Raw genomic sequence first — 15,262 nt, forward strand, 5'->3', positions numbered from 1 at the left:
GGTTATTTTTCATATATTTAATAGCAATTTTTATTTTTACAGTAAATTTATCTGACCAAATTTTTATGGCTTCCATGTAGATAGATACAAACACTGATTTTGTATTGGTTTCTAAAATTTGATAAATATTTATTTTGACTCATAGTCAACTTTTAATTTTTTTTTTTTCTGTACCAGGGATGGAACTCACAACCTGGAGCTTGTCAGGCAGGTGCTTACACCACTGAGCTAAATCCCTGGCTCAGATTTTAATTTTTTTTAAATAACAGATATGTTAAATGCTTATATATAGACATGAAAATTATAAGGAGTAATAATAATCAATACAAATTTGAAACTACCATTGAGCCTAAGAACAAAAAATAAATACCTAAAGTTATTATAAGTTATATTACTTATTTATATTAAAAATAATGAAGACTGAACAACTTTTAAATTTACTAGAAATGTATTTGTCATGGTTCTGGCGACTGTGAAGTCCTTGTTCACAGCCTCAGCAGAACTGAGACTATCTGGTGACTAGTTGCCTCCTGAGGTCTAGAAAGCCTTCTTCAGGTTGTATCTTCACATGAAGAAGAGCAGAGACAGAAAATAAACCCACCCCTGTTCTTTCCTAAGGGCACTAATCCTACACAAGAGGGCCCCACCCTCATAATTTATGTACTTTCCTAGACCTTACCTTCCAGTACCATTTCACTGGGCCTGGATTTCAATGTACAAATGGACCTGGGTGCAAATCTCCAGTCCATGGCAGAGGGCCAGACTGGCTGAAGTTTTCTGTGACACCTCTTTCTCTTTGGTAACAATAGTTACCACCTGCACACTCTGAGAGGTGTGTTACATAATGTGATGTGTGACACACAGCAAACGTTCTACAAACTGCTGTCATGATCACACCATCCTCCTCCTCCTGTCACCATCAGGCTGATCCCTCCAGAGCATCTCTGAGTAGGAGCACTGACAGAGGACATGCTTACCTTGGTCCTGATAGTGAACGGCGCATCTCACACATAGTAAAACAGATGATCCATTTAGGGTTTTGGTAGCTACCATAAATCCATTTAGAGCCTTTTTAGATTGGCCTATGCAGAGGGCCTCTAACACAAGCACTTTGACAGCATGAGGCAGAGGATCACACATTTGAGTCTAAGTAAGGCCAGAGCAATTTAGTGACTTAATGAAACCCTATTTCAAAATTTAAAAAATAACAAGTCATAGGTATGGGACGTGCTCAGTGTAAAGGCCCTGAATCAATTCCAGTACAAGTAAAATTTAAACAAAAAAGTATGTCTTATTAAAGTTTCAGATTTTTAAATATTATATTGAACAAGAGAATCAAAATCATTTTTCAAATAATTTTAATGACTCCTATATATTCCATTACTAAACCATTTCACTCTAGAAGTAAAACAAATTGATATGATTTTTATTCTTGTCATATTTAATTTGCTAATATATTAAGCAAAGTTCATATTTACCATTATAACAAGAATTTCCGGGGCTGGGGATTTATCTCAGCGGCATAAGTACTTGCCTTGCAAGCAGGCAGTCATGAGTTTGATCCCCGGTACCGATAGAAAAAAATTTTTAAAAAAGACAAAAAAAAAAAAAAAAAGAATTTCCTCAAATTTTACTTGTCTGGGTTTATTTTCACATCAATCTTCATGTAATGTCATTGTTTGATGGACATTCCTACCATATCCTACCATTCTATGAAATGGTAGGATAAGTATAATTAGAAATAGTATCTTACATATCTCAAAATAGAAGAAAGAAATTTAAAGAAACCATAAAAGCTTAAGGTAATAGAGACACTAATTACACTGAGTTGATCTCTATCCAAAAATACATAAACCAAAATTGCACATTGTGCCTTATAAATAAGTACAAGTAGAATAAGGAAACCAAAAAATAAAATGCAAGAATAAAAAAAAAATTTAAAGAAAATTCTTTGCATAAGCAAAATAAATATTTTGCTCTCAAAAAGTAAGATGCACAGATTCCTTTTTGTGTTTAGCCTCTGGGAAACTGATTAGAGGCATAATTTCCATCCTTTGACAGCTGTGAGACTCACTCTATAAAAATGTCTGAGCCAAACTGGTCTACGTGGAAAAATATTTTTTTAACCATGTATTTGATTTGTGGAATGGGTGGCATTTAAAAGAAGCCTTAAGCTCTCTTTCTATTGTAAATTTTATTTTCCCATAAATATGTCTATTATATGTTTGATTTTTGGATTTATGCTTGAAGTCAATCATAAAATTTCTTCACTGTGAATTTCTAGAGTACTTGTAGTTATATATTTACCTAAATTAATAATTTCCATTTCTATACTATTTATATTCATCTATTTTTCTAGTTTGGGCTATTTTCCTAATTCACCACTTTTACAAGTTTCTACTTTTGTAATGTAAGCCATTAAGATTCTTATTACTTTCTAATCTCCTCTGGTAAATCTTAGATTTTTATATGAAAAATATCAACTATTGTTCCACCTTGAGTTCATAATTTATTTATAAATATTCCTAAAATTTTAAGTTCTAAATATAAATCATGGTATTTAAATCAGTATCTTCTAATATAATTCAATTTCTAGTAGAAAATGCATTCTACGGTATTGACCCTGAAATATTTGTGAAATGATTTGGGTACAGTCCATGGACATTAGATGGTGTATTCTTGAGTATAATTTTGTTTTTTCAATAAAAGCCAGAATACTATAAATATTCAGTAATAAAGTTTGTTACCTGTGCTAGTTAAGTCTTTACATTTTTAATTATATCTCTGGATGTGAAAATAGTTGATAAAAGAATTTTCAATTCACCCACTACATGGTGAATGTAAAAATAATAGTTTTAAAATCTATGTAATGTTACGAATACAAAGCCCTAAATCACTAGTTACTCAACTAGCAATCTTATAATAACGTTTTATTTTTTATTTTTTAAGAGAAAAACAGAAAATTGAAGACTTAAACAAAAATAACAACAAAAGCAAAATGACAAGAAGAACGACAATAAAAAATGGCAAAATAGGATTTCAAAGCAAGATGATAGGAATTTAACAATAGTCATACAATAATTTTTTAAATTTTTTAAAAGTATAGAAAAGTTATTCCTGGTCACAGGTCATTCTACTGAGTAGATCTTTGATGGAAATTGGGAGAAGGTTTTGTCTTAAATATTTCAAGAGTCATTCTGATATGCATGCAGGCTGCAAATCATTGATCCAGAAAACGTCTACCTCTTTACAATTGAAAAAAAAATACAAGTTTCAAAAATAGATAAACACCAGGAAGACACCAGCTCAACCTATTTTATAAGACCTCAGCCCGTGGATCAGTAAGGGATAGGACACAGATGGAATGCAAACTCAGGTCAATACTCAGAGCAGCTTGAATTCCAAGCAAGTCAGAGAAAATTTCCCAACTCCCTTTGCCATAGGTAGTGTTATGTTTTTCATCCTTGGGATGAGGAAACTGGTGTCCGAATAAGTTTGACAAATTTTATTAATTCACATAATTGGCACGTCTTTCATTAGTTTCAAAAGCCAAGCGAGATAGGTCTTCCTTGTGTAATACATTTCTTGAAATGGATTTCAGAGTATTTTCTTGTAATGAAGCACACAGGATCAGATTGCAGTATAATTGTAACATTTATTAAGATTTGCTTTACCAGAGACTTGATATCATGTTATGGGTAAGAGAAATACCATAGCGGAGAAGCACGTTCCACCCAGAGTCTAGTGGGGGACACATTTGAGGAAGGAATGCTAATGCACTGGGAGCTGTGTCCTATGTGTAAGCGCGAAATGCCATAGGAACGTACCCTGGAGCCTTCTGAACCTGCCTTTCAGTGTTGAAAGGCTTCCTAGAGATTGTGATAACCTCATACCTGCAGGATGGACAGGTCAAGCAGGCCAAAAAAGCAGAGATGATGGCGTGGTCAGCTAAAGAGTTGCTGTGTACACAACGTTGAAAGTCGCAGCTGAATCGGAGTCTGCTCATACAAGGCAGGTTCACAGGAGGCATAATCACTGCATTGGGTCATACTAGAAGGAACACGGAGAGAGAAAGTTCTAGGGGTTCCCTGTAATCAGGCACTGAGTGCTGGGGAAAGGTGTGAGTGGTAATGAATAATAACAGTAATGAAGGGAGACCCCATCTGAGGATTTAACAATTAGGTAAGTTTTCCTGCTTTCACTGTGGTGGAGATCTTGGAAAAAGATGGAATTTCCTGCAATGATAAAGGTTAATTTCACACATTAAATTCAGGTGTCTATGGAGAATTAAACTGTAGATATAAGCAATGAAATACACAGGTCCAAATTCCAAATGTGAACTCTGGAACTATCTGAGAAGGAATTCTTTACATAATCAGTATATATTCGTCTACAAAAATTAGTACATCTATTTTGAAATCTATGGAAATTATCTCTAAAATGTAAGTAGAAAAAATTGGAAGAGTTCAGGAGGAAAGTAAGAAAGAAAAAAATGAGGTAATGAATTTTGCAATTATAAGTCCTTTGAGCTACATACTGTAATTTGTACTGAATTAGTTCTTTATTAAACACTAAGAAATAATGAGATGTCTTTGTTTTGCAAGGGTTTCAGTACAGGCTTTCTGACCCCAGTGCTCTTTCAGTTACTCCTCTTTTCTTTCTATATGACAAAATTCCATGCTGTATGTGAGAGGAAGGACTGTTAAAAGGGAAACCTGTATTCCTGCATAATAAATAATACTGCTTTCAGGTGGAAGATATTTTCCTCCTAAAGGCTTTTGTCAAGGCCACCTTCACCTCCTTATTCCTGAAGCTGTAAATGAGCAGGTTAAGCATGGGTACCACAATGATGTAAAACACATAGCTAATATGAGCATAGCAGTCATAGGCCATGACTGTCAACAAATAGAATTGTACACTGACAAAGAAGCAGTAGAACAAGAGCTGAGTCATGCGTCCTGCATAGGAAATGGTGTTTATCTTTGAAACAAAATTTACTCCAGTAGTTTTGGAGTAATAAAAGAAGAGTACCAGAGATCAATATAGGATAAATTGAAAAGGAAGTGATACATGGGAATGTGAAAGTGTGAATTCCATTTGATCACAGTAAGGCCAGGTTTCATGCCACAATGACCATACAGATTCCTAGAAAGAGAAAGAAGAAAAGGAGCTTTGTCCCTGAGAATTCTGTTAAACCCAGCAGGATAAACTCAGTGACAAGTGTCATGTTTCCAATGGCCATTTTCTTTGAGCATGATCTGCAGCACAGAGAGTGGAGTTATATTCGAGGTAGAATCCAAATTTGCATGCAGTGCTCTTCCCATTTCCTTCTGCATCCCAGAAGCCCAGAGACTCCACAAAGTTTTAGTTTATTTTCTAGAAAGCTCCATCTGGCTCTGCCTGTACGAGGAAAGCAGGTGCATGGGAGAGAGAAGCACAGCGTAACCACGAGGAGGCCATGTGTAAAGAGGGGAGACGGTGCAGATACTTGGCCTCAGCTGTGGCTAACCGCTCCTCCAGTTTGTTCTTGTTAATCTTCACTCACTACACTCTGGATTCCATGAGCTGGAAATTGGGTGCTATGCAGGCCGCATGCCATGAGCACTATGTCCACTGCAGACTTCAGGACACAGACGCAATATTCTTTAACTCCCAAAGATGCATAGCAAGACAGTCAGTAAGCCACCCTGGGAACCTGTGTGTCCTTCATAGAAAACTTGCTACAGGGCAGAAAGATTGAAGGCCCTGAAAATTCTGTCCTCTCAGCGGTACTTCTTACCTCTGCTTTCTTCCCACACAAACCTTGTAGTGCAACTTGCGGGGTTGAGAAAATCAGAAATGGTCACAGGACATAAACACATGAAGACTCAGTGCTCACCCTTCTTATGCCAGGGGCTTCTGAACTGTTCTTGTGGTATCTGTGCTACTTTTCCCCAAAGAGAAATAGCTCTGCGGCTTCGGGACATAATAATTCTGAACTGAAGCCTCCTCCTCTTTGTGTGAGGAACAGCTCACTACACTCGTAAATCAGCCTTTGAGTTACTCTGAGCGTTAAGGACCATGATTTTTAATCAGGAGTTTCCCTGTTGTGATGATTAAACTACAAAAACAAAGCCCAAGGAACATTCTTTTCTCTCAATTAATAGCAAGTGGCATTTGTAGACCATTGTATCGTAAGCATCGAGTACTCTGGGAATTAATTGTGAAGCTCTCAGAAATCTATCCACAATTAAAATCTTCTAGGCAAAATGGATTTTAAACAAATGTTTATACAGCAATGAAGATGATTTTACACTGGTATTTGTAGAGATGATACTACATTCAGATTTCAGCTCAGAAACTGCACATCCTCCAGGGTGCATGAAACAGAAAACTTACTCTATGTTCTTCTTTCTCCATGTGCTTCTTTGATTTGTACAGGCAATTGCTAACATAGGTAATGTAGTATAAGATATATTTTAAAATGTTACAGATTTATAGATATCCTCACACATATGCAATTTTATGTTTTAACATATATCAGTACATGATACATAGTGCTTTACACAGTTGATACAAATTTCTTCCTTTTAACTTTTTCAGTAGTATTTCCTTTTCTTAATCAACTGTATAAACCCATCTCTAACCAGTATTCATGTGTGTATTCTAGCATGCACATGCCCATAGTTTCCTAGTTACTCATATAATCAAGTACATTTCTGAGGCTTCACACTTGATACACAAAGTACCCATTTTTTTATCTCTTTATGTTGTTATTTAAAAATACTTTATTGAGGTATCTCCCGTATCCTGGTTTATGGATATATCATAACACATGCAAGTACTCCACATCAATGGAATAACTATTTTCCAGGTTTTTAATCAGCAAAAGCAATACTAAAATTATCATTGCTAAATATACATCTTGATATGATAATTTATTTCCATGTCATCTTTCATTTACTACCACGTAGTTTCTACAAAAACTGTAACCACATCACCACAGGCAGGGTGTGAAATCACCTTTCTATCTCCCAGAACACCCACCAGTAATCACGGTAGTGCTTTTTAAGTGTGACAGCCTGGTAGTGCTACGCATTGCTCTTCCTTCAAAGCATTTTCCTGTCTACTACACAGCTGAGGAATCCTGTCATAAATTTGTAAATCTTTTTAATTGTTTTTCTATAACTGGCTAATCCATGACTTTTCCTCATTTCTTTTTTTTTTAATTTTATTTAAAAGGAAAAAGAGAAAAACACAGAACAAAACAAAGTGGTGTAAGGGTACACGTAATACAGAACTACAAAAAAAAAAAAAAAGACAGTAAGAAATCACCAGTTAATAGATTACATATTATCATCTTAGAAATAGTTGCTCAAATCACAGTATCAAAAAATACAAAGTGGACATTCAAACAGTGAGACTGCAAACAGTTGTGTTCAATGATCCAACCAAAAACATTAATATGGTCAGCTATTTAACACCCCTAAACACACTTACTGTTGTATCCTTTAGAGCTCTTTTTTTTCCCTCTCTTTTTTGAAACAAAATTTACACATTTTGGGTTTTATTACTCCTTAGTTCTTATTACTTTTTTGGGGGGGAGAGAATAAAGTCGAATACGGCAAAACAAAGCTGTCAGTCAAAACCAAGGATAGACATAGCACATGATGTAAAACAGAGTACAAGGTTAGACTTTTCCTCATTTCTATAGCATTGTTCTCTCTCCCTTTTTTTTGTTCCATGAGAGGATATAATGGACACTATTTCTGTGGTTGTCATTTATCATTAATATTTAAACTACATTTTTCTTTTATTCTCAATACAATGAAATGTGTAATGTTTCTTTTGTTTAGGAAAAAATGTAAAACCTTTTGCAGTGAAAATATCACAGTAACGTGTATACCTCTTCTCTAACATAGCTTTGCATAACTACAAAGCGTTCAGGAATAAATTTTGACTTCACCTGTAGCCACGTACAGTTTATGGCCACGGCAAGGGAGATCCAGGGATCATCTTTTAAAGTCTCAAAGTTTGTTTTCAGTCTCCTGCACTCCATTTAACCCAGAGCAGAAGCTCGGGTCACAGAATTCTGTAGACATTTCGCATCGTGGCAGTGCTCTGTCCCTGTCCCCACCGCAGCTGACCTCTTCCCTGTATGCTCCCATTCACCATAGCAGCCTTTACTCTTTTCAGACATGCAAGTTACCCATAATATCTGTCCCCAAAGACACCTCTCCAGATGTCTGCTCTAAATATCACCTTCTGATGAATTAGGGACCATGTGTGTTTTATCTTCGTATTTCTGATATGTAACTAATCCTGGCACAAACATCATTCTCTCCTTTCGTTTGCTTCCCAGAGACAGCGGGGCTGGACTGGAACTGCTCTAAGGCTGGTCCTCAAAATACAAATTCAGTGTGGTTGACTATGAAACATTTTATTTGAGGATTTGTCTTGTGAAGTGATGTTTCAATATCGTATTCTTGTTTTAATATGAGAAAATGCAGTGATGAGAATCATAAATTCATGAACACACACATGCACTGATTCATTCACAATTCATCACATAGATCCCCTGTGTCCTCATAATGGGAGACTTCACCTCAAGAGAAGGAAGAAAAGACTGGCAGAGTTGATTTTTCTTTCAGGTTTTCTGCTCAGGATGCTCTTCATTGTGACACAATTGTGTATCTCAGGAAAGCCTATCTTTATTAGAAGATTTTAAATGTGGATACTGATTGGCCTTAATAGCACACATTAAAATATTGCCTACACTTCTAAGTCAAAGCTGAGTAGCTCAATAAGCTGAAATTTAAAAATGACCATGAGAAACATTTGTTGGTAAAAAGTAGACACTGCTAATTTGGGATTTGTTTAAATAAATCTATACTAAGACCTCTGATTTTCAACTTACTGTTACCTAATTTCAATAGTATTTATGAATATCTGTCCATGTGATTATAATAATTCATATTTTAAAGGGAGGATTCTCTCTTCATACTATATATATGAATACACATATATTTTATAAACTTTTGATAAACATAGACAGTGAACTGATTATCACAGTAAAGCAAATTAATGTATTCTTCTCTTCACACATTTACTTTTTCTGCATATGTGAAAGCATCTAATTTTCTTTTGTAGTGGTATTTTTGAAAAATTATTAAGCATAAAGCTAATATTAACGTGTTAGCCACTTCCTCATCACGGTACCAAAATATCCAACACTCACAATTTAAAAATAGAATAGTTTAGTTTTTGCTTTTTCGGTGATTCAGAAAGGTCTGATGGGGAAAACTTTTAAAGCACAGCAGCCAGAGAGCAGACAGTGAGGGAGGAGTGCTAGAGAATATACAAGATACCCTTCCAAGTCACCCTCCAGTGACCTGTCTCTTCCACATCTTCCATCTAGGGTCACCTCCTTCCTGACACCACACCTGGCTTAGTTTCATGAATGGATTAATTCATTAGCAAGCATAGCACCTGCATCACCCAATCACCTTAAAGAAACAAACTCGCTGAACACATGAGCATTTTGGGGACATTCTAGATTTAAACCATAGAAAATATACATGACAGCCATAGAATTAGTCATCCTAAACATAACCACAAGTTTGAACCCTGTATCTACTTTTAGATCTGCAGTTCCCTACAACGATCTTCATCACCACCAAAGATATCATTATACACTGTGTCTGTGTGCTTAACAATTCAAAGATTTCATATATAAATGAGATTATGAATTATTTCTCTTCCTGTGCTGTACTTATTATCCCTCATGTATATTCCTCCAGATTTAGCTCGTATGTTGTCACAAGCATAGGAGTTTCTTTGAAAGGCTGAGAAATATTCCAGTGTGTGCCTGTATACCAACACACTGCTTTATCCATTCACTTGCCAAAGGACACTCAACTGACTACGTATCTGACTGTGACTAATGAATATGAGAGGGCAGGCACCTAAGAGGAATTAACATCAGTTTCTGTGGAAGAAGTTAAGATTCTTGGTCACGTGTTAATTCTGAATTAAATTTAATTAACTTCATCTAGTTTTTTAATAATGGTTGCAGTGATCTATATTTTCAACCAAGAGCATACAAAGCTTCCTTTCCTGTATACCTTTGCTAAAATGTCTCTGTCTTTTTGATAATGACCATGCCAGCAGGTGTGTGGTGATGTTTCACCAATGATTTTCACTTGAATTTTCCACATGGAACTACAACTAGAATATCCCAGAACCTTTTTTTTCAGATCTTTACTAAGAAGAACTTTTTCCCCTCAGAATTCCAAGCTGTCACATTAAAACAGAAATATTCTTTAAGAGTACACTCAGGCAAATCCCATGACTCCCAATTTACCTGTCAGCTATGACAACCCCAAATCTTTTATATGTCCTACATTATTTCTTTAGTGCCTTTCACCTAATAAACAATAACAATGAAAACATGTGGATAATTCTATGCAGTGTATGTAAACAGCCACACTTAGCTTCCTTTTGAAGATATCCAAACAGATAACTAGAGCTTAGCTTAGTGGCTAAGTCAGCTATTTATTTTTAAAGCTCTACTGCCTTCAACTTTTTAAAAAGTGCATTTAAAATGACTTAATTTTAAAAGAAATCTACCTTTTATGAAAATAAAATAGGCGTCCTTTGTATTTTGAGATTCTTCAGATGAAAGATCAGGATTCCTGTTTGGTGCTGACCTGACCACATGAGTAGTAATGACATGCACGAGGAGTAACCCAGCTCTGCGATGCCTGCAAAGGCACCAACTGACACTCGTGCTAATCATAAGTGATGACAAACCTCTTATAGAAAAATGAAGTTCAGCTGTTATATATAAGAATAATTTGCTGAGAATAATCACAGTGTTGATTTTTGAGTCCTCAGGGAAGAAATGGTAACTTTCTTAAAATAAGAATTTAGCAGTCCTGTGCATTTAAATATAAACAAGTCAATAAAGCATATATTCTGAATATAAAAATACCCAAATATGGAATAGAAAACAGAAAAATGTGAAAATAGCATGTATTTTTACAGTTCATTGGAAAATATTTAAATTATCACTTGTGACATCAGACTAAGAATTTTAGAGTAGTCACTTTTTGTTGTTTTCTCATGAGGAAAATCATCTACCACTCTGCTTAAAGTCTTAAACTCCATACGGAAATAACATATGAAAGCCAGATGTGATTTAATTATTCCCGGATCCTCCTGCCCTCTAAAATGAACTTTCTTTAAAATAAAATAACGCAAACTTGTATCAGAACCAGAAAAATTATGACTTTTTATTGCTAGCTTCTTCCATAGAAGACAGAATAATAGCCTCCATGTTCCTACTCATTTACTCTTGTATTCAAAAGATTTATCAAAATTCCATAAATGACTTTATAAATTACAGCACTCTACAAAGCACACTCAGAATAAAATGCTGTTGAAATTATCATTGACATTATCCACACAGAAATATCTTTCTAACTGTCCGTTCTTTAACAATCCAGTCTGCATTCTGTTCTCTTTCAAGTCAGTAATCTCTCAAGTAAAAGACTTTGAAAGTCAGTTCTAACTTTTTCCCAGACTACTCTGTTCCAAATTTGAGGCACTCACCTCTCAGCTACCCTAAGCTGGAAGGTATTCTCTTTCACAACAAAAAGATCTATCACATTAATTTTTTTATCAACAACAACAATGATAATAATGTAACAATAACCCTTAGACAATGTTGTGCATTCTCCTAGAACAGCATCAACTTTCAAAGCATAGTCACTTCCTTATATTTCATATTTAATTAAATAGTCTGAGAACATGAAATAGAAAGTATTCCAGAAAAACTGGCAGGCTTGAAATTGGAGGACTAGTGGTCTAATTCATGCTTTTTGTTTAAATAGCTGTAGCACTGCTGAGTACTTTATTGACCTCTTCCAATGTAGGTATCCCACCTATAAAAAATCCACGTGCTGACAATCTAGTGTTTGTGATTTCAACTGTATGGAATACACACAAAGTTAATGAGTAAAAACTTTATTGTGTTAATAGCTGTAATATGGATAGCATTGGATAGATTATGCAGTATGCATTGGATAGATTTTGCAGTGATATTTATGTCTGTGAAACATCCCATTAGGAAAACATCCCATTAGGAGGATGGGAAGCACAGAGTGGAGACAAATCACCTGGTTCCTGCTTTGTTGTAAGTTGCATAGGAACAGTCCTGCACCAATGATGCAATGTCCACCCAGGTTTCCTTTATTAATTCATATGAAGAAACATCCATTATTTTTGAGGTAAATATCATAGTGACAATGAAAAAAGGAAAGGAAGAAAATTATTGTCCTAACATGATTTGTAAACAGGAATAATTGTAGAGGAGAAATTGTGGAACTGGCAAGAGAAAAAATAAAACCTACTGTAAAAATTTAGAAAATAAAGCAAGGTTCAAATTTCCTCCTTAAGATAAAAATGAAATATAAGAAAGCTGCCAGTAAATTATTTTAAGTAAGAATAATACATTCACAAATTCACAGACATATGGAATTTGATCAAAACTTTCCCTTCCTCAAGGTTTTTATCAGGGCAATTTTAACATCTTTATTCCTTAAACTATAGATTAAAGGGTTCATCATAGGAACCACAATAGTGTAGAAAACAGAAGAGATTTTTCCCTCATCCATAGACCCAGCAGAGGATGGTTTGAGATACATGAATGCACCTGAACCAAAGAACAGAGAAACAGCAACTATGTGGGAGCTGCAGGTGCTGAAGGCTTTGGACCTGCCCCCGGTGGAGCTTAGCTGAAAGATGTTACAGAGGATGAAACCATAAGAAATGAAGATGGTGACACTGGGCACAATGATATTGATCCCCACCACAATGAAAACCTCTAATTCATTGATGTAGGTGCTGGTGCAGGAGAGCTCAAGCAGAGGGAAAATATCACAGAGATAGTGATTGATGGCATTTGCGTCACAGAAGGTCAGCCTCACCATGCATCCCGTGTGGGCCATGGCACCAGAAAATGCCATCAGGTAGGAGCCAAGCATAAGGCTGAGACACACTCTGGGGGACATGGCCGTGTTATACAGAAGTGGGTTACAGATGGCCGTATAGCGGTCATAGGCCATTGAGGTCAGCATGTAACATTCAGAAATGGCAAAGAAACTGAAAAAGTACAACTGAGCCATGCACCCTCTGTAAGAGATAACATTCTTTTCTGATAAGAAGTTCATTAACATTTTAGGTGTAAACACAGAAGAATAACAGAGATCAATAAAGGCCAAGTTGAAGAGGAAAAAGTACATGGGCATGTGCAGATGAGAGTTCAGCCCAATTAGAGTTATCAAGCCCAAGTTCCCCAACACAGTTACCATGTACATCACTAGGAATAGGAAGAAGAGGGGAAGTTGGAGATCAGACTCCTCTGTCAATCCCATCAGAACAAATTCTCTCACCAAAGAGCCATTTGCTGGAGCCATTCTTCACTGAGACAGCCTGCAAGCAGAGCAAAAGCAGGTTCCATCAGACATCATCTAACTTGTCCAAGGATGTGTGAAGAATGTCTGGAAATAACAAACCTACATATAAATGACTCACCTTTAATGTCACCATGAGAGGAGCAACACTGTCTTCTTCTTAGAGCCTAAACATGTAATCATAGTGAAGGGCATTATCAACTTAGCCAGGGAGCTGAGGCCAGCACTGCTACAAGGAAACATGATTGCAGAGAAATCAAGCAAGGAGGGAGAAAAGTGCTAGGTCATATAAGTATATAACTGCCTTCCTCTCATATTATCATTTCTTTCCTTGCCTGAAACCTTCCTTTACAAAAAGAATTGGAGGCAGAGGCCTTTCCTCTTCATGTTGATCTTTAAAGCCAGTTAGGTTCTGATGAGGTTGGAATCATGAACAGTTTCTACTCTAAAACAAAAGAATCAGACTCTAGAAATCATTTATTTACTGTCCCCAGTCACAGGGAAACTTCTTGAAAAATGAGAGATATGGTTATGAACAAAGAAGTTATTCATAAAATTACTGCACCCCTAGGTCCACTAATCCTCTGAAGACTCTTTGTTACCCTCAAAGACATTCTTCTACTAGTTTAGCTTGAGTCTTAGGTTGTGGATAATCAAAAAATAACATATTTTAAAGCCTGGGACTTTATCTCAAAGTATGACCTTATTATGCTAAGCATACAAAACAAGACACCGGCAGAAATATTCTGACTCTTACCTACATGTAAAAATATAATATAGCTACATTTAAATAAACAAAGAGTAGGATGTTTGTGCCATTGGCTAGTGGAGGAAAAAATCTGGAGAGGTTGACCAAAGACTAAACTTACTTAATTATTCAAGATAATAAAGCTTTGAAGATCTATTTTGCAACATGTTTACAATAGTTAACAGTATTACAAAGGATAATTACAGTTAGATGAGAAAGTCTTAGATCTCCTGTTACTATGTGCATATGCATACAGAGCAGACATACACAGCGTGAAAGTAGAAACAGTGGATGTGTTAATCATACTCTTTGTCCAGATCGTTTTATAATCTTTATGTCAGCACTGTAATTTATATACATCTAAGTATAAGTGCTAGTAATTTCTGAGGGAGGTGTTAAAATGGAAGGCATTAATATCAATAGATTTCAAAACTTACCCTCCTTAAGAGAGGAAAGTTTAATCTTTCTTTCGTGATTTTAATCCCTGTGGCATGCAAAGGACAAATCAGGTTCTCAGGCTTTGTTTGCTTCAATTTCAGGAGGATGAGGGACAGACTAATTTTTCATATTTCCTGGAAATATTCCTGAAAGGATGGCAATAATTAATAATGAGAAGTATTTCTCCAATAAAACATCAGTCTTGGAGAAAAACAAAAAGCTTTTCTTATCATATTTTCTACTGCACACAAAGCCAGAAGGTTTAACATGAGTTTGATGACATAATACAATTGGCTACAAGCAAGGAAGATGCTTCTGAGCTCGGGAGACCTCGACATAGGAAGAAAATAAAGGGATTGTGTTTACTCCTTAACCATGGTCTGTCTTAAGTCTTTAGAGACTCAGTTCTTCACTCGGGTTTTCTCTTCTCTTTAGGGATTGTGCATCCTCCATTTCCCAAAAACCTTGATCTCTTAAGGGAATTTTATTATTTGTGTTCTTCTCCCTTTATTCCCCCATCTCTAACAGTAATTATCCCTGGAGTGTATGTCCTAATGCCCATGTTTGTTTATCTGAAAAATTTCCAGGGCCATATTAATTCACTGCATTGTCATCCCTGTGA

The 15,262-nt window shown here is 35.8% G+C and overlaps 1 protein-coding gene across 1 annotated transcript; it reads right to left on the reverse strand.

Annotated features, from left to right (window-relative positions):
• Positions 1-12,524: 12,524 nt before the first annotated feature.
• LOC100727132 (olfactory receptor 8B8-like) lies at positions 12,525-13,466 on the reverse strand. Its single transcript, XM_023566247.2, has one exon. The coding sequence runs from the start codon at positions 13,455-13,457 to the stop codon at positions 12,525-12,527; it is 933 nt and encodes a 310-aa protein (XP_023422015.2). The 5' UTR covers positions 13,458-13,466.
• Between the last annotated feature and the right edge of the window lie 1,796 nt (positions 13,467-15,262).

The sequence above is a fragment of the Cavia porcellus genome, unplaced genomic scaffold (assembly GCF_034190915.1).
Source record: "Cavia porcellus strain 051 isolate PalLab524CR breed Dunkin Hartley unplaced genomic scaffold, mCavPor4.1 scaffold_9, whole genome shotgun sequence".
Taxonomy (NCBI): domain Eukaryota; kingdom Metazoa; phylum Chordata; class Mammalia; order Rodentia; family Caviidae; genus Cavia; species Cavia porcellus.